The sequence below is a fragment of the Lynx rufus genome, unplaced genomic scaffold (assembly GCF_022079265.1).
Source record: "Lynx rufus isolate CCGP_SWC_20201006 ecotype Redwood Valley unplaced genomic scaffold, mLynRuf1.p SCAF_20, whole genome shotgun sequence".
NCBI lineage: Eukaryota > Metazoa > Chordata > Mammalia > Carnivora > Felidae > Lynx > Lynx rufus.
The window spans coordinates 25,796,585-25,819,180 of NW_025814835.1; the positions used below are offsets into that span (position 1 = coordinate 25,796,585).

The window sequence follows — 22,596 nt, forward strand, 5'->3', positions numbered from 1 at the left end:
CATCTTCTAGCCCCTCTGCTTCTAGGGCCTGCTTCCCCACCCCACCCCTGACTCCAGATGGAACCTCGGGAGTTCGCTTTGATGGTTTGTGTGAAAGAGAGGAGGCAGGAAGCTAGGAGGCCATGTGGATCTGTTTGTGTACATTGCAGGCTCGGTCTGAATCAGAGCCGGCAATTAGTACGTTGCGTCTTCTGACAACAGGTTACATGGAAGAATTGCTTTTTAGTGATTCTTTTTTCCGCTTGCATTTATCTTAGCTCTCTAAGTAATTAAGATTACTTTAAGGGCAGGGACCATATTTCATATGTTGAAAAAATACGTTAATGATACAAAATATCACTCTATAACTTAGTCTCTTCTCCTATCATGTATCTTAAAAGAAGAGCAAAAAAATCTTACCTGTTTCACAACATGTAGGTCAATATTTAAGGGATGAAATTCTGTGTCTGGGCTCAGTACTGAAATAATTCAGAGGGGGGAAGTTTGAGGGCAATGAAACAGGAGTGACCTTGAGTCGGTAACTTGTAGCTGATTGATGGGCACACTGTTGTCTCTGCTTTTGTGTCGTGGGCTCTTGTCCCCGATAAAACATGAGGGGAGTGGTGAGCCTTCGGTGGTCCTGAGTAAGCCTCCAACTTGGGCTCCCCGCCTGCCGCCTTCACACTGCAGCACCGTGTGGCAGCCACCTGTGCCTCCCACAGCGTTGCCACGGCCCTGACCACCGGAACAGCCAGGAAAGCAGCCAAGAGTCAGCCAGGGGTCCTGGGATAGTCACAACAAATGATGCAAAACTCATCAGCCAGATGGCAAAGAAGACCATTATTTTGTATCCACCATTGTGTTAAAATACCATAATTGTCGAAGCATCAGTGGCTATAATTCAAATGTAAGTATTAGGGCTCCTTGGTGGCTCAGTTGGTTAAGCGTCCGACTTCAGCTCAGGTCTGCTCTCACCGTTCATGGGTTTGGGCCCCATTTGGGGCTCTGTGCTGACATCTCAGAGACTGGAGCCCGCTTTGGATTCTGTGTTCTCCCCCTCTCTCTCTGACCCTCCCTCGCTCGTTCTCTCTCTCTCTCTCAAAATTAAGCATTAAAATTTTTTTAAGTATTAAAACAAAGTAAGGGAGGGTGCATGGATGAGTAGGTCACCTTGCAAGAGGGGTTTTAATCAGAAGTTTTATCTCAACCCATCTTCCTTCATCAGAGGTGTTTGTATATTCACTAGGATGGGGAAACCTTGGAAAGACTATTAGCAATGTCAGTTACTCTTGTAATAAGCCCAGCGTTTTCCCTTAATCTGCTGCTTTTAAAAGCAAAGCTCTACAGGCACCTGGGTGGCCCAGTCACTTAAGTGTCTGACTCTTGGTTTTGGCTCAGATCATTTTATCGTTCTTGGGATCAAACCCCGTGTAGGGTTCTGCATTGACAGTGAAGCCTGCTAGGGATTCTGTCTCTCCTTCTCTTTATGTCCCTCCCCTGCTCATGCCCGCTTGCACATACGTGCTCTCCCAAAATAAATAAATAAACTTTATTTTTTTTTTAAAGCAAAACTCTATTTTTTAATTTATTCTGAGAGAGACAGAGACAGTGTGAGCAGGGGAGGGGTAGAGAGAGAGGGGGAGAGAGAGAATCCCAGGCAGGCTCCACACCATCAGCTCAGAGCCCAGTGCAGGGCTTGACCTCATGAACCGTGAGATCATGACCTGAGCTGAAACCAAGAGTTGGACACTTAACTCACTAAGCCAGTCGCCCCAATAACGCTCTAACATTTTAAAAACTCCAGAATTCAGAAGGTCCTTGCTGAGCTCATAGTATTTCTCTGGGGAAGTTTATGGTTTTCACCTTGTTTTCCTATTTATCCCAAATTTTGATTTTTAAAAAAAATAAAACATGTCTGTATTCTCTCTTCTAAATATACTCCAAGTATAAAAGAGCATTTTATTATTTGTTTAAAATATAATGTGTTGACTATTGCTCTTAGAAAGAGCCTTTAAAACGTTTTTTGAGTATTTTCCCGATAAATTCCAGCCTTATTTTCATGCTTGCAATATGTAACAAGTTGAGTTATACATGGTTAGTCCCTGGAAATGAATGGACAGATAAGCAATGTATCTTTCTTTATTTGAATACGTAAATGTGGAATACTTAGAGCCTATGTTGTAAAACACAAGACTCCTTCCTGTTAAGCCACTGTCATGTTTTGGAAATGACTTTAGATCTTCAAATGCTTCACCTACAGGGGTTTTACTTCCTTCTGGGGCATCGGTTTAAAAAATGAGTAACGTTGGGGACCACAATGGAGAAGGGAGGAGTCCCTCTATTTCCCAGTTTTCCTATGGCCATGACCTTTGTCACAGGGCAGGAGCCCCTCTGTGGCATGACTTGAATAAAGCAGAGCGAGGTTCTGGCCTGGCCCGGTCCGGCCTCGCCTGGCCCCCGGCCCCGCCTGAGTCACTTAAGCACCACAGCCCCGTCTCTAGCATCATCAGCAGTAACGCTCCACAGATGGGGTGCTAAGTGTCAGAGAGGTGACGTGATTTGCCGGAGTTTATTATTTATTAGTGTCAGAGCCAGGTCTAAAATTCAGACATCCCGAATTTCCCCTCCCTTATACCAGTCAGAGCTTCGATGGCAGAGATTCGCTATTAATCTTAAAAGTTTATGCTTCCTTATCACAGTGCTTATTTCCATTTCAAGTAATCGGTAAGTGTGACCATTGCCAGAGGAGCATTAAGTACCAACTGCCTGCCTCTTACAGCTTGCAGTCTGTGTCAGCTAGGAAATCAGAAGGGACAGGAGGCAAAGCGCTGGCCTGGCCCAGCCTCGGCCCCAGCAGTGGCTCTCGGCCCGGCTCCCTTCCTTGATGTTTGCAGGGACACCTTCTCCACCCGTATTTGCAGCACACGGAGCAAATAGAAACAAGGATGACTCCCACACTCCTTGCCTTGCTCTTCCTGACTGCCGTGGCCCAGGTTTGTGGCCCTGCCTGACCCCGTACGCGAGCGGTGTCAGTGAGACCCGGGGCTCCAGGAGCAGGCCCCTTCACCATGTGTCCGCTCACCCTTCTGGGCCGTCCTGGCCTTGGCACTCAGTACCGCTGCTTTGCCACCTCGGAACGTACCTCTGACCCGCCTGTGGTGCTGTTGCCCGTGGATAAAGTTGTAAAGTGTTCCCTTCATTAAAAAATGATGGGGAGAAAATTGAAGTCATGTGAACTTCTGTCAGTGCAGTTGAGTTTCTGACCTGCCCCGGGACCAGTACAGGACTCCAATTTAGATGGGGTAGGCTGATTTTTAAACCTCTGACACACTAAGGGATGAAACAAAACCTGTGCCTTTTTGTACAGGAAAGGGTACACGCGGGATTCATGAATGGCAAAGAATAGACTTTCATAAATGGAAGATTTGATCTTTGTTTCCGCTTACAAGTATTACTATCTTCACCTTCATTAGCTTTCTATGAGTATCTTCTCGGTGCCATGCGGTCCGAGATCCACAAGTCATATTCGATCTGTGATCAAATCACCTGCCTCTTATCACCCTGTCTCTATGCTGGCTTTGGAAAGCTGAGAGCCTGGAGTATTTTTTCTTTCCTGCCGTAATATTGACAATAAAAATGCTCTCTCTCCAGTTGTTCTGGTTAGTCGTGGTGCTAAGATACAGAAGGACTCCGAGATGTTCCGTGGCTCTCAAGTCTCTCTGAATTGTCGTAAGCGGCCTGCCTGTTTCAGGAAAGCAGGAACAGGGTGATGGCGGAGGAAGTGGGAACATGACCAGAATGACTTAAAAAATGCTAAAGTTGGGGCGCCTGGGTGGCGCAGTCGGTTAAGCGTCCGACTTCAGCCAGGTCACGATCTCGCGGTCCGTGAGTTCGAGCCCCGCGTCAGGCTCTGGGCTGATGGCTCGGAGCCTGGAGCCTGTTTCCGATTCTGTGTCTCCCTCTCTCTCTGCCCCTCCCCCGTTCATGCTCTGTCTGTCTCTGTCCCAAAAATAAATAAAAACGTTGAAAAAAAAAATTAAAAAAAAAAAATGCTAAAGTCTACTTTGGCCTTGTTCCTCCCTCCCCATCACTCATGCCCTGGCCGGTCTGGGGGGTGGGGACCGGGGTGAGGGGTGGCCGCGTACTTGCCTGTAGCAGGGCCAGCACCGGCACGACCCCTGTCCTGGCACCGGGGCCACTGTTAACCAGAGTCGTCTGCCGCCCGTGACCGGTTTGTTCATTTTGCGTGTGCCCTCGCAGGGTATTTCTTGGAACCCTGGAAGGAACCCTGTCTTCATTCAGCCTTTCTGTTCTTCAGCTCATCATACCCTGCCTTCCCATTCTCACTGCAAGGACACCTTTGTCCAAGGAGGGGAATTAAAATTATGCACACTTTGGGGGGGGGGGGTTGCTGTGCATCTTGGCCCTGAGCTGTTAAGAGGCTAGCTGTGACAGGATCCTGCACGCACAATCTGTTTGGAACATCAAACCAAGAAGAGTGTGGATTGGCCAGAGCTCCAGACACTTAGTATTCCAAATCTGTGCCCCATTAACATGGTCATCTTTGCAGATAAACAGCAATAGCATAAAAGCAGCTAAATATTCGTGAAATGATTGCATGCTAGTGAAGCTAGGCAGCTCCTAGCGAAATTTACACCCACTGGATTGTCTTGAAACACCATTTTCCACCAGCCTTTCCCATATTTTTTATTGCCAGTCGCCTTCCCTTTGTTCTCAGGCTCCATGCCATTGGTTCCGAGCCTCTGTGTCTGGGGCCCAGCCTAGCCAGTGCCCCCAAATACTGATTTCTTGTTAGATCTCTGCCACATTTTAGCCCTGAGGATCACTGTTGCTGTAAGGCCTCAGTTTCCCCGTGTTCTGAATGAAGGAGCTGTGTGGACGGTGTCTACATCTTTCCAACTCCAGCACTCAGGGGCGCCTTAGCAGTCCGTGGTCTCAGTCCCCCCAGGTCCTGAGACCCTGTATGCCCACATACTGCTCCTCCTCCCAAACTGAAATTCTCGTAGCCTCGGGCACTCTTTCCCTTCGGCCTCCCCAAATCACGGAGTATTTGGCACCCAAGAATTTGCATTTGAACAAGTGCCTACCCAGGTGGGACTGGTGCTGCTGCTCTGTGGCTCTCATTTCCCGAACGGGACTTCTGGCGGGGGACACGGGCTGGGTCCCTGTAGTTCTTTGGGAGAACGTTACACACACGTACACACCACCATCATCACTGCCGCCCCTACCAGTCATCTTAATGAACTTCACTGTGTCTCTTACCTCCGTCACCAGCCCTCCCCAGTGCCTGAAGAATCCAGGAAAAATAACATACGATTCAGACTCCGACCCTGTCCACCGTTAGCGCCCCGCCCCCACCACCTACCCCCATGCTTCTTTGCCCCCCCCCTCCCCAGCCCCTGAACCCACTCTTCATTCCTGCCCTGCTCGTCCCTGCCTCCGGCGGCCTCCTCGCCTCTTCTCCACGTGTTCTTGCAGCCGGGGTCTCACCGCCTCCATGAAGACTGTCCCACACATGACAGGCTTAACTGACCTCTCCCTGCTGGAGACTCCTCAGTAGCTCACTTTCCGTATCATTCTTCTTGGTATTTAGCAACGAAGTGCTGTTTCAGTGCTCGGTTTGTGCGTTTACACTTCGTCCCCTTACTAGGTTACCGGGCCCTCCAGAACAGGAACTCTGCTTTATACTCGCCATGCCTCACAGGGTTTCCCACGGAAGAGGCTGCTTAGTTGATGAGGATGCAGGGAGGACGAGGGGAGGAAGAAGTGTGGTGGCTACAGGAGCCACGGCGTCCTTCGCACAACGCAGCACGTGACGGAAGTACGGGCTTTGGTTCTTTCACGTGCTGGTGTATCGTTTGAAATCTTTACACCTGAAATTTTCAAAATTCAAACTCTTGAAAGCTTGACCCTTAACCACGTTTTTGAACTATAAAATAAGATGTATCCTATATGCCCTGGATATTTTGTACAGGCCTTTGGGTTAGTTCTCCTGTGATGATAACGTAACAGGTATAAATTCTAAATTATATGCATCTGTGATGGTCCAGATTGGAAGGAGAGCTGTTACACCATTCAGTTCTCTCAGCTGTACAGTTGAGTATAGGGTAGGGTAGGTTCCGCCTTTATTTTTCTCTTCTTGGTCCCAGTTCTCAATCACAGCTCTAGCTAGGGTTCTTCTTATTCCCCCTTCCTCCCTGACCTGCCCGACTTCCCACTTTGCTCTGTCTTCACTTCTTCCCGTTCAGGTTTCCCTAGAGAAAAGTTAATGAACGGCTTTGATTAGTTCTTTTTTTTAGTAAGATTTTTTTTTTTTAATGTTTGTTGATTTTTGAGAGAGAGAGAGAGAGAGACAGAGAGCATGAGCGGGGGAGGGGCAGAGAGAGAGGGAGACAGAATCCGAAGCAGGCTCCAGGCTCCGAGCTGTCGGCACAGAGCCCGATGCGGGGCTCGAACTCACGGACCTTGAAACCATGACCTGAGCCACAGTCAGACGCTTAACAGACGGAGCCACCCAGGCGCCCCTTGATTAGTTCTTTCTGAAGCATTCATCGCTTATCTCCTGTCTTGAGGTGTTCAACCAATTGAACATTCACAACTGATAGCCATTTTACAAATGGGAAGGACACACTAAGATGATATCTTACAGTGTGTTACATAACACCAAATCAGGTTTTCGGCTCACTTAATAGTATGTTTACTGACTTCAAGGGGATAAAAACACAACTAATTTATCAGTAGCATTTCTTTTTTTTTTTAATTTTGGGAAAGTATCAGCTGCTTTCTCAAAGAGAAGCCTGAGTTTGAAGGCATTCGGGGCTGAAGTGATGTTATTAGTATATTAGGTTTATTAGATCAATCCAGTAGCCACTTAATGTGAATTCCAGTTGACTTGGCGTACCTTACGACTATTAAGGATTTCTGTTGTTTTGTTTGTACCTTCTTTTTAAAAGGGTAGGAGAAGGGTGCCTGGGTGGCTCCTTGGTTAAGCATCCGACTTCGGCTCCAGTCATGATCTCACGGTTCGTGAGTTCGAGCCCTCATCGGGCTCTGTGCTGACAGCGTGGAGCCTGGAGCCTACTTGAGTTCTGTGTCTCTCCCTCTCTCTCTGCCCCTCCCCTGCTCCTGCTCACACTCTGTCTCTCTCTCTCTCAAAAGTAAATAAACATTTAAAAATTTTATAAAAGGGTAAGAGTATGTGGGAGGGGGGTGTTCAGTCCCTTCTGGTGGTGACATTCCACGATTCCATGAGTTCTTAGCATTAAGGCTCAGGAATGTAATATGGATTTTTCTAACTGACCTAGACCTGTTTTTTTTTAAGCTAGGGGACCCCCCCCCAATCTTCTAGATAGCTTTACCTCACATTTACCTGATTTTGGAACTTCACAGACATAATGGTCCTTGAATGGAATCTAAGACTCAACTTCATACCAAATTCTGCTTTTTGGCACATAGTAGTATTAGGAATCATTTACAGCGGTCTGTTTCTGTTTCCTTTCCTCTAGATTTCCTGATACCCTTTGTTAGTCCTAGTGACTGTGCAGAAGTAAACAAATCTCATTTTGTGTTTTTCATTCACTCCCAGCACATGTTGGAATAACCGTGGGGCCAAGACCGTTGACAGGAAGTCACAGGTGTGGCTCACCCACCCAAGGATCACGCTTGGGTCACTGGGCAGTACGGCCATAAGAAGGACTGAAACTGAACTTTAGGTTCTAAAATGCTTGCCATTAGAACCATGGCTTTTAAGTAGGGTTTTTCTCTGACCGGATTGAGGAAAACATCATTGGTTTAGCAACCACAGGCTTCTCACATAACACTTGGAATAGATTGTTCTTTCCATAAGCAGAGAGGGAAAATCCTCCTACCTATAATGGGTGCATGGGAATGTAGATTATCAGAGGCTAGTTTTAACTTCTTGCTAAAGAATAATGAAGGCGTGATTTTTTAAATGTTTTATTTATTTTTGAGAGAGAGAGAGAGAGAGAGAGAGTGAGGGAGAATGTGAGCAGGGGAGGGGCAGTGAGAGAGTGGAACAGAGGATCCAAAACGGGCTCTGTGCTAAGAGCAGACAGCCCGATGCGGGACTCAAACTCACGAACCAGGAGATCATGACTTGAGCTAAAGTCGGACGCTTAACCGACTGAGCCACCCAAGCACCCCAAAGGCATGACTTTTCTAAGAATGGGTGATGTCCCTTACAGTCTTGGAAAACTAGCACATTTGCTTATAACTTCAATCCTAAGAATGTTCGAAGACATTAGAGATAACTCTTCCAAGGTGTCTCAGGTGGAATTGTCTTTCCGGATAGTTCTTTGACATATCGTAGCAAAGTCTGTGTTCTCACCTGACGTGATCGCCCGCACTCCCCCTCACCAGTGGCACACCAATCTGGGCTGAAGTGTGCCAGGGAAGCCTCCTGCCTGCCTTTGTCCCGTGTATTCCACGTGTCATCCACACGTAACTCCCAGCGTGGACCTTTCAGACTCTACGAGGATTCTTGTTTTGCCAGAATTTGTCTAAACATGATTCAGAATCTTTCTCCAGATCTGTATCTCTCACTCCCCTAGTTCACATATTAATCTCAAAAAAAGAAAACAGTGTAAAGAAAGGTTATCACTGATATAGCACTTAGGGCTTAAGTGTTAATTTGAGGGCATCTGGCCATACCATAATCTGGACAAGAGTAAACAGTAAAGGACTGATTAAAAGTAGAATTTGTCTCCATTTACATATTATGCACCAGTCTAGTCCATGACTATAACTGATATACAAAGAGTTCCCCATTTTCCATAATTAGATAGATTCTGAAATCTAAAATAGGGCATTAATCGTGTATGTCAACAGTATCCATTATCCACGAGCTGGATTTTTCTACCGGCAAGAATCGGACGCGGCAGAATGGTGGCAGGCAAGGAGTGTGGCGATCTGAGAAGTAAATGAATCTGTTAGCTTTGAAGTATTGCCCCCCAGACCCCAGTGAGTCAGCTCATTGGCTTCTCAAAGTGACACGGGCTTAATCTGGCTCACTTTGCTCCCAATAAATTGAGACACTTATTCCACTAACTCACCTAGTGTGCCATACTCAATCTTCCAAACTCTTCCCCGCCCCCGCTCCCCAACTAAGAACTCTGGGTTTTTCTGCAAACAGCAGTTTGTACACATTTGTTCATTTATTCCTTCCTTCATTTATTCAGCAAACAGCTCTTACAGCCCTGGCAGTATTCTCAGCACTGGGGGACGCATCAGTGGAAAAATAAGAATCTCTGCCCTCCTGGAGCTCGTACTACTTAAAATCGCATCTAATGGTAGCATATTTATTTTCTGGGATCTCACTCTCCTGGCCAGCTAGCCGGGCCCTATCCAAACTGAGGAGCCCCTGCAGGGGGATAATTCCTGCCACCACCCACTCGCCCAAAAGCCTGCTTCCAACAAAAGGAGTTCTGCCAGTAAGTGCTCCACTTTGGCCCTCTGTCGCCCACCCTGGAATCAAAACGTCCTCCTCCTCCTAGCCTCCTGAATTGGAATTGATTTGCCTTAGAAACAGGTGCACTGACTCAATAATGCAGGTCAGTCTTCTTGACTAGTTTATACATTTAGCAATCCAGACTGCTGCCTCAAAGCTAATGACCGTTAAATTACAAATATCAGTCCCCAACCTGTTCTCTCACCAAATGAATGGACTCGTCATCTGGGCCCTCAAGGCCAGCCTCCCCGTCTTCCCAACACCATGGCGGCTGGCCTCAGGGCCCGTGCGCTGGCCCCACGCTGCTTGCCAGGCCCGGGGGTGTGCTCTTGGCTCATGAGGGTCTCTCCACGTGCAGTGCCGGTTCCCTGTCCCCAGCCCTGTCCCTGCAGGTTAGAACCCATCTGTCGGGGCCTTTCTCCAACTTTTGCAACAACAGGAGAGCCTGTCCATCCATCCTTCTCCTTTGTGCCACTGCACTAGCCCTCAGAGAGGGAGAAATTCAAAACTAAAGATACCTTTCTTTCTGTGATCCCCTTAGCCTGGGTCTGTAAGAGAAGAATCTAACTAGGGATATTTGCTCAGGCTTCGCACTCAAGCGAGTTTCAGATTCTGGCCGATGACGTGATGGTAAATTTATGGGGAGCTCATCACCAGGTTGGGTTCAACTTTCTACTCTCTCCATCTATGTTTCCTAAAGTGTTTTGACCACTCATTGGTCACAGAAGCTGTGTCACTTGCACAGGTAACAAGACAAGACATTGTCCTGAGCGAGGGGTGGCTGGTCACCCCGCCCAAGCTGCCAGGACAGGTGCCTACTCACCCATAACCCTCTTCCTGGGTCGTGACTTAACTTCCCAGAGAGTCCCCCCTCCTGGCCAGCCAGACTGCTCCCACCTATGCAATGTATTGTGACTGTCCTCTGAGCCACCCTCATCATGGACTTCTTAATTTCAGCTTTGTGTTTCATAATTTCTAACTTTTAAGAAGTAGCCCTTTATAATTTTCTATATTTTGAATTCAGTTTTTCATCGATTTTGCAATTCACACAAGCTAGAACTCCACGTTCAGTGTTGCTGTCATTCATAGACCAGTGCCCGTCTTCTTTTTGTCAGTTAAGTAACAATACTGGTTGATAACGTTTGTAACTCATTCTACTACAGATAGAAGAGACTGCAGTCCAGGCTTGTGCAGATGGTAATTTAGCTGAATACAGATGCTTCAAGTGTCTGTTCCTTATTTCTCCTGGAGTTTGCTTTCTGAGCCCATCTAACATCTTCCGACCCCAGTGTTAGCCAGATGGACCAAGAAGGGAACCCTCCTGGGGCACTGTCCTTCCATATTCCATGCTGCCCTCTGTTCTTATCCCTCTCGAATTATACCCCCTGTTAGCGGAACATCCATTATTTCTCTCTCCTTCCTCGACAGCCTCAAGCACAGCACGTTGTATGCAGCTGGTGCTTAACCAGCATTTAACTTAAGGCCCCATCGCTGAAGGTGGCAATGTTGCACAGCCATAGCATATGAGGGTAAGAAGGGGAGGGAAGCTGGATAACCCTTCCCAAATGTACCCCCAGACAAAAACGTTGTCTGTGAATGCTTTTACCTTGCTGTCTTGCAACAGGATCTTGAAACCAGTTTGCTTTTCATGTGCACAGAACCTGCCCACCGCAGACGCTTACGGGTGTGGCGCTAACGGGAACCCACCTCCTCCCTCCTAACCCCCACCCCCCCCCCCCCCCGCCAGCAGTGATGGGTGCCTTGCGACTGACCATCACCTTTCACTCGTCTCTTCAGAGGCTAAATGTGGGCTTTTAAAGAACTCTCTTTAACGTGCTGTGTAGCTATTTGAGTTTAAGCTGTACTAAATTTCTGGAGCCGTGCCAGGTGCTTGCTAGAGTTTCTGGTGCTATCTATATAATCTGTAGGGGGAAGGGGGAAAACTCCATTGAACTTTCGTGGTAATAAAAATTATTGTAGTTGAGCCCTGTGTCTGCTCACTGAACTTCCTGTGGGTTTTCACCAAATCACATGACTGACAGCAGAAAGGCTTTTGGTCTTTAAAGCTTTTGGTCTGCTTGTTATACGCAAGTCTCAATCACCAAATCAGACCTTTGCTTTGTCTCTGGGCTGGGCGTCCGGATGTCCCACTGTGGTGGGTTGATTCACTGGAGCTGATAAAAACATTCCAGCCAAACTTGAGAGTCTAGCATTACCTCTGGCTCCAAAAATCAAAACAGCCGGATTGTTGTAAGTAGCTTTGGATTGAGACCAAGCTCCAAGCTTTTTGAGAGATGGGTTTTCTCTCCTTATTGAGCTAAATCGCAGGACCACTGTCTCAGAAAGAACGGGGCAAGAGCCTAGGCCCAAGGTGAACAGCACCCTGCCCTCTGCTAGCCTGTTCCAGAAGATTCTTGCCATAACTATCAAGTCAAAGCCCCCGTGTCCCCAGAATGCCTCCTGTGCTCTCCCAGAGTTTTAGCAGTCCTCAGGCACATCCACCCTGCAGCCTCTGGCTAGAGCCCGGCGGGGGGGCCTGAGAAGTCCAAGAGGAGATGCGGTTAGAGTGCGTGCGGACAGACGTCAGAGCTGGGAAGGCCTGGCAGGGCCCAAGAAGCCCAGTCAGAATGAAGACACTCGAGTGAGGAAGTTGGACTTCCCTCAGCCATCACAGGATGGCATTATTGTTCTCCACAGGCTTGAAAAGGAACATAAAGAATGATTTTTTTCTAGGTTGTTGATCTGACATTCAGACTATGACATTTCTTGGACCGAATCCTGACAAAATGTGTCCCCAGTGTCATTAGTGCTAAATAAAACCTTTTGTCTTTCTTTTCCTTAGCTCTCAAGACTTCTAAGACACACTAGAGGAGCACATATTTTTGAGAATGTCTATTTAAATCTCCAACCATGTTGGCTCTCTGTAGCGAGACAGGTAAATTTGAGAGGGGATCAAATTAAATGCAGCTTGCGCACGGCTTGTTATACAGAGGCTGCATTCACATTCAATCAGGTTGACTGAATAGTGTTTCCAAAACTCTGTTATAATTTCTGTCTATTATTTCACCCCTTTAAAATGTTCCCAGTACACGGCCTTAAAAACAACTCGTTGCAAAAAAAAAAAAGGTAGCTCTTTACCTCGTGCTTTCAAATGTATGTAGCCAGTTTTAGGGAACATGCTCTTTTTTTTTTTTTTCCCCTGCTATTATGACTTATCCTCCGTTCTGAACCTTTTAAAAAAAGTGCCGGGGAAAAGTTCTGAGCAAAGAACCCCCAAAATAGCACCTCACGGCCCACGTGTCCCTTTGAGGAGAGAGGAGCCCGTAGTGTCCGTTCGGGGGCGAGCGTGGGTGCTGTCCACGGTGTTCAGGGTCTGCCGGTAATAGAAGTGCGTTCATGCTGTTCCGTCCGTGCTTGCTCTTCACCTCTCCTGTGTCCAGTGGCACACCCTCGGGTGACGATGACTTAGGCGTCCGGCCCGTGGCCTTCACGAGCCAGCACAGGCAGGGGCTGTGCCCGAACCTCCACCCGCTGAGCCACAAGCTCTGAAGCCACAAGAGCAGCTCGGCCACAGCCTCGTGCTTGTCTTTGTGTTAAGCATTTGGGAGGCTTAGCCTTTAAAGCCCTCTATTGTCAACCCACAGAACAGCCCGGGACCGTTAGATATTTAGTCCGTCCCCAAGACCGCCACCAGCTCATCAGATTTGTCCCAGCCCTGTGAAGGAGACAAGATGGTCGAAATCAAAACCTCACGGTAAACTTTTATGTTGTAAGAGTCTGGGTGACGATGTGAGATTTGTCCCAGGTCACCCAGCTACTGCGGCTGGACTTTGAGCTCTGAGTTGCCAGGATTATGCACGTCTTGCTCAGCTAGACTTTTAGTACTGTGCTCATGACGCAGTAGGCTCTCGGTACATATTTGCCGAATGAAAGAATCAGCGCCTTTCAGGTGCTTTTTCTGGGTACTTCCAAGATTTAATGAGTGGCTCAATGTGAAGCGTTAGAATGGGCCCGCCCTACAATAGGTGATCAGTTATGTTCGCCATAGCCTCAGAATTGATGATGCTTTTACGGAGAACTTCTATAGAAATAACCAGTGGTCAGCTTGAAGAAAAACTTCGTAATAAAATACTTGACAGATAAACTTGACGCCATTTTATATACTGTCTTCCATATGTTATTATGTACTATATTTCAGATGTTCTTGCCACTCTGGGTATCCTCCCTTGTTGAGACTCTGTGTACTCCATCTACTCCAGAACGAGATGGGTTGTTGTTTTGACATAAACTTGAGCCACAGTGAAAACCAGGCATTTTCAGCTCTGTTTGATCAGGTGGTGGGAAGGATAGTCGCGGGGCCGCCGCATGATCGAAGGACAGGCTTGGACTCATCACTGTTCCTAACTGAAGAGTCATCAGAATCCCCCAAAATCATGAGGGCAGGTGAACCTAGTGCCAGCCACTCAGCGACTCTTGCCTAAGTGTCTTTAATTAAGCTGGAAGGAGTTCTTACAAAAGCATTTGGTTTTCTGGTTTTCTTTCCCATTTTACCCTCAGAGATGCAGAGAGCAGCCTCGCGCAAATGGCCTCACATCCTTTCGTGACGCCTTCATAGGAAAAACCCCAATATGTCCCCGGATGGAGAAAAGGTTTCACATCTTTTAGTCACTTCTGTTTCTAACAACAAGTGCATCGTATTGGTGACCTTACTACTTAGAAATGTAGGATGCTGTTATTTCCAGCAGAAAGAGGGAATGTGGGGGCTCTGAGCTTTCCAGACCACCACCCTGTACCCGCCCCTCCCCAGCCCCTCGCTTCTCTCCGAGTCAATGGGAGAGGTTTTCTCAAGTTGGAGGCCATTCTGAGAACTAGGATTTTCATCCTTATTATTAGGGGGTAAATTTCCTCTTCAAACACAACCCCTCATTCTTTCTTGATTAGGACATCACTGTGGTTTGGTAATTTTCGAAGGACCAGTAGTGTGCCGGGTTCTGTTCCACGCAGTGAAAGAGCACGGAACTACCCCTGAGGGGTTCTGCAGAGCCTCGGAGAGTTGAATTCCGGGACAAAGCACTAGGGTGGCCTCAACCCTGTGTCCGTTTTCACACAGACTTTCCCACCCAGTCAGACCTACACCGCCGCACGGGCCGGGTGACTCAGAACCGGCTTAGCCTCCAGGCCCCACTTGGGCTTCCATTAGTGGGGTTGTCTGGATCAGCTCCGTCAAGACCTCGTGGTGACCACAGCATGCGCTCCGTCGCACAAATGCAGGTTTTTCACGAGAGAGAACGGCACTGTGTTGCAACCTATAAGACCCCTGCTTCCGGGACAGAGACTTGTTGCCACCTCCGAGAACTCTGTTCCCTCCTACCTGAGAACCCCGGGCCAGGCCGGAAGCAGCACAGAGCGTGTGAGGAGCTTCAGCAAGGGTGCCAAGGGCCCAGGCCCCCCCAGCTGCTGAGCGGTTTTGGTGCACCCAGAGAATGCGGGCCCAGAGTGGGAGAGGCTCAGGGGGACTTCGGGAGCAGACAGCAAGGGGATGGCAAATGAGGGGGCCCTGCTGAATGCCAGTCACCTCAGGAAGTGCTGGCATCCATCCACATCCCTTAGCTGACCAGACTTCGTCAGCCAGACTGCCCGGGGGAGCCAGGGTGGGGGGAGGAACTGTCGCCTATGGCGTCACAGTCACCAGCATTGCCGTCGGCACACTCCGAGACTTTCAGCCTCCACTGATGGTAACGAAGAACTGATTCGCAACACTCCCGGTCTGAAAAGGCTGGGGTTCTCATTAAACCACAGTAGTTCTGCAAAGGCCTCTAAAGTATGGGGTACGTCGAGCGTGAGGGAGGCTGTAGGGGTAGGTATGCTGGTGCTGGAGTTCGGGCCACTGATAAATCCCATTTGTGTATATTCTGTATTTACATAACGCCTTTGGAGCCGTGGAGTAGAGTTGGTTTTCATTAAAGCTGTAACAGATGGGACCGGGCTCTGTGTGGTATGTTGAAGTAACATCCGTGACCAGGGTGACCCCCTTTCAGGAATTCCTATACACGTTTTCAAGATTTAACTCAGAACTCACCTTGCCAGAAGCATTTCCTGCTTACTCTGCCCTTCTCTCATCTTGCTGGAACGCCGAGGATCCGGCACTTAGGTGTTGAGTCTCAATTATTGCAAATGCTGCTTTCAAATCCCTACAACTCGGTTGGTGGATGGGTGGGTGCCTGGGTGGTTTTCCTGCCCGCCCCCCCTCCTCCATCTTAGTTTAGGCCTGTTTGTCTCTCCCCCCCCACCTTCCCCCCCCCCCCACCCCGCCCCGGGCCAGGCCTATCTCCGCCTTGCCAGGCGCCCTACATTCTCCACACGGTGATCGGAGGCATCCCTGCACAGAGGCCTTCTCACCAAGCCCCCTTCTCAGACCCATCAGAGGCTTCCAGGACGCCCGGGGGCCTCGAGACCAGCAGCCCCTCAGGCTGCTGGAATGAGAACCACTTCCTCTGCCCTGGCACGGGTAGAATTAGAGAACCTAAAGGCCAAATCCTGGTGAGGCGCTACAGGCCCAGTGCTTGCTTACCAGCCGGGTCCCCTGGCTACGTGCACAGAGTCAGACCTGGGCGATTCCGGAGGCTCAGTGAGGAATCCCCCAGCCTCCCTCCATGAGGCCGCAGCCCTCACCATGGCCCCCAGGAGAAGGCCAAGGCCAAGCTGTTCGGAGCAGCTGCCGCCCCGGAACCGGCCCGGCCTTCCACTGTGGACACGTGCCTGCCCCCGCGGGTCAGGGCTCAGGAGTCGCGCGCGCGAGGGAGAGCGCTCATCTCCAAGGCGACTCAGCCCTGAAAGCAAAGTCCCTCAAGAAGAGCCAGCCCTCAGCCTGTGTGGCAGCTGGTCTCTCCTTGAGCCCTCTGTCAGCCCAGTCTGACTTTTGTCCTCCCGCCTCTCCCCCTGTTCGGGTCCCTGCTCCGCTCGGCAGACTGACATTAGCGGACAGGTACTGACAGGGTGCCGTGTCTTTCCTGTGGGTAATTCGCATCTCCTCAGGAGTCATCCAGAAACTGGCCCGTAAAGCCCCTAGAGCTCTCGGGACCCGTGACCAGTTAGGGAGGCGGGCTCCCTGCATAGCACAGTACCACTGAGACACTGCCGCTGCTTTTGCATGGAACTGGAACATTATAAAATCGTCTCGTTTTTGTTGCAGAAATTTCCAGAACTGAAATTCAAGTATGTGGAAGAGGAGCAGCCCGAGGAGTTTTTTATCCCCTATGTCTGGTCTCTGGTCTACAACTCAGCGGTAGGCCTCTATTGGAACCCACAGGACATCCAGCTCTTCACAATGGACTCCGACTGAGGGCAGGACACCATCTCCCACCCTCGCCTCCCTCCAGCCAAGCAGCCCTTCTAACTATTTTCTTTCTGGGGAACGGAAGTAGACAGATTGCCCGGTGTGTCTTACGTCAGAGAGGATCACCCGAGCATGTTTCCCTTTCACACTTGGATTTGGAGAATTGGTGCCCAGTTGGCAATAGATCGCTCAGCTTAGATTGTAGTGCAAAAAAATGGGGAGGGGGGTACCCGACAATAATAAATGCAAAAACCTGCTATTCCACACGCAATTTTATTTCTAAACCAAAAATCTAGAGCTTTTCCAGGAACCTGATGCCTTAGGCATATAACACTTCACCAGTATATACTGTGGGTTTTCTGTTTCGGGTTTTTTTTTTTTTTTCGCATGTTCAAGATTTTTGTTTTGGGGTGTGTGTGTTTGCGTGTGTGGGTGCGCGCACGTGCGTGCTTCTTTCAACATTAAGAAATACCTGAAAAGATGACAAGATGGGAATTAATGAGGACATGAAGTCACATGTGTGAGGGGTTGCCTTTCAGAGGGCCCATGATTTAATAAACACTATGGCCGGGCAGTTGGATAGAAGCCTTTAGATCAGATCCCCTGCATCTTTCTCAAAGAAAGAAATGGCTCCTTCTCATGAAGTTCAGATTAGCTTTTCTGTGGATTTGGCCTCTGAGCTGTAGCTGAATTAAATTGGAGTCTAGCACAAATTAAGTTAATCTACTCTGTATTAATCATTGGGAAAAGAAAAGTTTCATTTTGAAAGCAATCTTTTTTCTTCGACCAGACTAATAGGAGAAAAGGAGACCAATTTGATTAATACAGTACTCTACGTGAGATGAAAAACATGTTTTTCTCTTCATTTCTGACTTTGCTTAAACCCTTTTGGACCCTGAGTTGGAGGAAGAAGCTTCTAGGCGCAGGCACTGAGGGCAGAGTGGGAGCCCGGTCTGAGCCCACGACCACCCTCTCACAGAGCCTGGCAGTTCCGTGAGGCGGAAATTTCAGTTCTGGAATGAGGAGCCTCATTTCCATTCTCAGAGACATGAAAAGAATTTGCTTTTCTCCATAGAAAGCACACGGTCCCAGATGAGACCAAGCACCCAGTTTCAATCTGCTGTTGCCTAGTCTGTATGAGGAACGAGATCCTCTCCTGTCCCTCTGTTCCCCAGGCTGGAGGCCAGAGTCATTTTGGTCCGTCACGATGTGAGAGGGTCTGAGAGGAGCCATCTCCAGTCACACGAAGCTCTGGAAAGGTCAGAAACACACCAGCACCTCAGTGCACACCTGTGTGGCTTCCACCCGTGAGAAGCTTGGGCTGCTTCCTCCCTTCAGGGGCTTTGCGGCCCATCAGGCCGTTTCCTTGTCGTCAGGACGATGCTGGAGCCGAAGCTCCCTGAGGCTGACTGACTGACGAAGGGCCGTCACTGGGGGCTAGACCCAGGAGGCAGGTGCAGTTTGCCCGTTGTCTCCTCAGGCCTTGCTCCGTTCAGGCCTCTTAACTGTCTCCACAAATGGCAGGAGACCCTCGTGGATCTCACTTACCATCCCGCGGACAGGGCCTCAGCCCAGCAGATGAGGCACGTTAACAGCTCCTGCTCAGTCCAGCCCATTGGGAGAGGTGGTTTGAAGGTGGAAGGATCAACCCTCACATTCTGAACGATTATCGTTTTAGGTAGCAACATTTTTCCCCCCCACAGGGAAGTGAGACCCAGCTGGAATTTGTTTCCAAAGCATGTTGACTTGCCTCCTTTTCCTTTAAACCAAAACACAGAATTTTAAAAGGGTCCCGGGGAGCAAGTGAATCTCTGGTGGGACCGTGGACCTGTCCTTGGAGGCCGAGGGCTGGGCAGTGCCGTGGGGTTGTCACCAGGCTGCAGGACCGTGCGTTCTTGTGGCAGGAGGAAATAGGGCCCCCCAAAAGTCAGTCAGGGAGCCCTTGATTGAGGGGATCCTGCAGTGCCCCCTCCTGAGGGCCGCCTGGCTCACCGAGGTGCCTCCAAAGCCCCGTTCTCAGCAGGTTCCTCTCCCCCACCCCCCCTTAATTAACCAAACAGTGGGAGTGCTCACTGGCCTCAAAACCCGGCCGTGGCTACGGCCTCACGCCGTACATGAGCACATGCTCCCAGACACCAGTGCAGCCCTGCCTCAGCTCTGGAAACCCACCAGGAGTCTCTTCCTGATTTTTGTGAAAGACTTACTACGACAATAAATTTAACTGATAACCTTGAGTTAACGCCTGCATTAATTTGCTTAGAAATCTGTTCTCCACAAAGTAAAACTGTGTAGAATGAGGCAGCAGAGGACCGTCGTGTGTTTGGATGAGAGTTAGCCTCTGATTTTACCCAAGATACGGAACTGTTACTACACTGCGTCATAAACCAAGAGTTCTGCCACCATGCTTCTTCTGGAAAGCACGGGACCCTCTCAATATCACCTTCCCTCTCAAGAGCTGAAGGCCATGTGCAAAAAAGCTTCAAAATGGTGCCTCTGATTCCCATAGTCACCCATCCAGCCTGGTGCTGGCAGATCTGTGAACAACAGCCTTGTAGTGTTGGCCCCACAGGGCGGCCATCATTCAACTGCAGACAGGAGCAGGGGTGTGAAAGATCTCAAGGACAAAGACCAAGAAAGGAAAGACTGAGAAGGTCCCCAAGGTGAAGCATAGAAAGGACACTGCTCTGGAAGGAAATCACAGGAGCTGGGGAGGAGGAAGGTGGAGAGAGGAAAGAACATAGGACTTCATCAGTCAGAACACTCGGCAACTTCCTGAAGCTTGCGGAGGTAAAGAGAGAGAAGTTCAGTGGAGTGGGGGATACTTCCACTGAATTTCTCAATCTCTTTAGGCAACATACTGGCCCTTAGGTTCTGGCGAGCCAGGGTTTTGCCTTAGGCATTAAATCTCTCTGTGTAACTGTGCTCCTTTCCAGAGTCATAAAGTAGAATTGTGCTACTTGCTCATACTTTATAGGCTTGGGTTTGTAAGGTCAACCCTTTGGGTCTCTTAATTCCCTCCCAGGCACTCTGCCTGCAATTTCAGTAGTTGCCACCTGATATTAGGGACTGATCCTTGGGCTTTCTGATGCCAAATTCAGGGTTATTCCAGTGTCCTACATTGCCTTCAGGAGTTAAGGAGATCAGGGTTTCTATTCTCTGATGAAGATCCAAGCCTCATATGAATATGAAAAGCTGAGGAATGGATTATAGCACCCAATTCATAGCAAATAATACATTTTTTATCTTTTAAGAACTTTAATACAGCATACAATTTAATTGCACTAGGGTGTGTCCATTGGGGGATATCCCCTATATGGGGACAAAGCAAGGGAGATTCATCAGGACCTGCCCCACCCCCTCCCCTTGGTCAGGTCATATATGGCAACCATTACTCTCCTGACTTTACAAGGCTATTTTTTTGTGTGTGTTTTTAAATTTTTTTAATGTTTGTTTATATTTGAGAGACAGCTCAAGCGGGGGAGGGTTAGAGAGAGAGGGAGAGAGAATCCAGAACAGGCTCCAGGCTCCGAGCTGTCAGTACAGAGCCCAACACAAGCAGAGAGAGAGGGAGAAAGAAAGAATCCCAAGCAGACTCCACGCTATCAGTGCAGAGCCCGACGCGGGACTGAACCCATGTACCGTGAGATTATGACCTGAGCCAAGATCAGGAGTTGAATGCTTAACTGACTGAGCCATCCAGGTGCCCCTACAAGGGTATTGAAAGTGCCAGCTACTCAGACAACAGCCTCTGGAATTAGCAAAGACACCCCACCCCCACCCCAGAGGAAAAACAGTCCCATATGACTGACCAGGTAATACCTCACCATCCCTGTTGGCTCTCACATACCCTCAAGCAAAATTTTAAATTTGTGGCCAGATTTCCAAGTTCTTAGCTGGAGGGTTGGTTTAGATTACCTAGTCCTCCATTCCTATCAGTAGACTGTCCTTCAAGGATACTGTGACCCAGCTTCTAAATCACCTCAGTCCTAAAACAGACAATCCACACCTGGACACATCATAGTAAAACTGCCGAAAACCAGAGAAAAAGAAATGTTAAAGCCACCAGTAGTGGTAGTGGTGGGATTACCTCTCAGCAGAAACAGCAGAAGACCGTGAAATCATGCCTTTAAGGTGCCAAGAGAGAATGACTGCCAACCTAGACGCTTCTAGTTGGCAAAATATCCTATAAGAATGAAGAAGAAGAAACGACACTTTTAGACAAACAACTGGAAGAATTCATCACACGTATCCTAAAGGAAAATTAAGAGTGTTTTAAGGGCAGACAAGAAAATGATACCAATTATAAGGACAGTTTCAGGAAGGATTGAAGAGCACTGAAAATGAGAAAAGTACAGGTCAACGTAAGTACCGATGATGTAAAATAGTAATGGTGTTGTGGAGTTCCAAATATATATCAAATTAAAATGCATGAAAGCAAAGGTATATAAATGGAGAGGGTTTACATACAGTTTAAGTGTTCTAAGCCCCCTGCATCATCCAAGAAGAGGGTTAAGAAAAATCCCATTTAATATTACACTTTGATAAATCAAGAATGCATGTCATAAAAAGTATTAGTAAAAGAGTGTGTGACTTTGAAACTAATTGGAGAAGATGAAATAACCAATTTAGTGGCAGGTTGAAGAGATACAAAAGGGGATAAGAAAGAAGAAAAACAGTGGAACAAATAGAAAGCAAGTTGCAAGATATATGTGATAAATCCATTATTACATTAAATGTAAATGGGCCAATGCTCCATTGTTCACAAAGATTGTCAGGCTAGCTTTAAAAATAACAATCATAGGGGTGCCTGACTGGCTCGGTTAGTAAAGCATGCAACTCTTAATCTCAGGACCTTGAATTCAAACCCCATGTATGACATGGAGTTTACTTTAAAAATAAATTTAAACAATAAAAATCATATGCTGTTTTACAAGAGACACTTTTTAAAACAAATTTTGAAATTTTGAAAGAAAAGAATGGAGAAACATATACCCAGCAAACAGTAGCCATAGGAAACTGGCGTAGATATATTAATATTAAAGTAAACTTTAAGGCAAAAAAAAAAAAGCATTATTAGAAATAAAAAGAGTCAATTCAATTATCAGAAAGAGGTAACAATTCAGCAGAGAGAGAGGGAGAGAGAGAATCCCAAGCAAGCTCCATGCTGTCAGCACAGAGCCCAACTCAGGGCTCAATCTCACAGACCGTGAGATCATGACCTGAGCCAAAATCCAGAATTGGAAGCTTAACTGACTGAGCCACCCAGGTGCGCCTAAAATATTTTGAACTGAGTAATAAAATTACTATATATCAAAACCTATGGACAGGGACACCCGGATGGTTCAGTCAGTTAAGGGGCCGATTTCGGCACAGTCATGATCTCATGGTTTGTGAGTTCAAGCCCCACAATGGGCTCTCTGCTGTCAGTACAGAGCCCACTTTGGATCCTCTGTCCTCTCTCTACCCCTCCCCTACTCACTCCCTCTGTCAAATATACATTAAAAATACTTTAAAAAATTGGGGCGCCAGGGTGGCTCAGTTGGTTAAGCATCCAACTTTGGCTCAGGTCATGATCTTGCGGCTCGTGCTGACAGCTCGGAGCCTGGAGCCTGCTTCAATTCTGTGTCTCCCTCTCTCTTTGCCCCTACCCTGCTTGTGCTCTCTGTCTCTCATAAATAAATAAATGTTAAAAAAAAATGTTTTAAATACTTAAAAAGCATATTAACAAACTTGAGTTGCAACTAGAACTGTGCTTAGAAATTTATATCTTTAAATGCATATGTTAGAAAATAAG

General features: G+C 48.0%; 1 protein-coding gene across 5 annotated transcripts in view; it reads left to right on the top strand.

The window, feature by feature from the left end:
• DYM (dymeclin) overlaps nucleotides 1–17,061 on the top strand; it is a 353,737-nt gene extending 336,676 nt beyond the window's left edge. For all 5 annotated transcript variants that reach the window (XM_047086465.1, XM_047086468.1, XM_047086466.1 and 2 more), the window contains one exon: nucleotides 16,659–17,061. In XM_047086465.1, the coding sequence (XP_046942421.1) occupies nucleotides 16,659–16,808 (150 nt within the window). In that variant the 3' untranslated portion in view covers nucleotides 16,809–17,061. The remainder of the gene's footprint in view (nucleotides 1–16,658) is intronic.
• The last annotated feature ends 5,535 nt before the right edge of the window (nucleotides 17,062–22,596 follow it).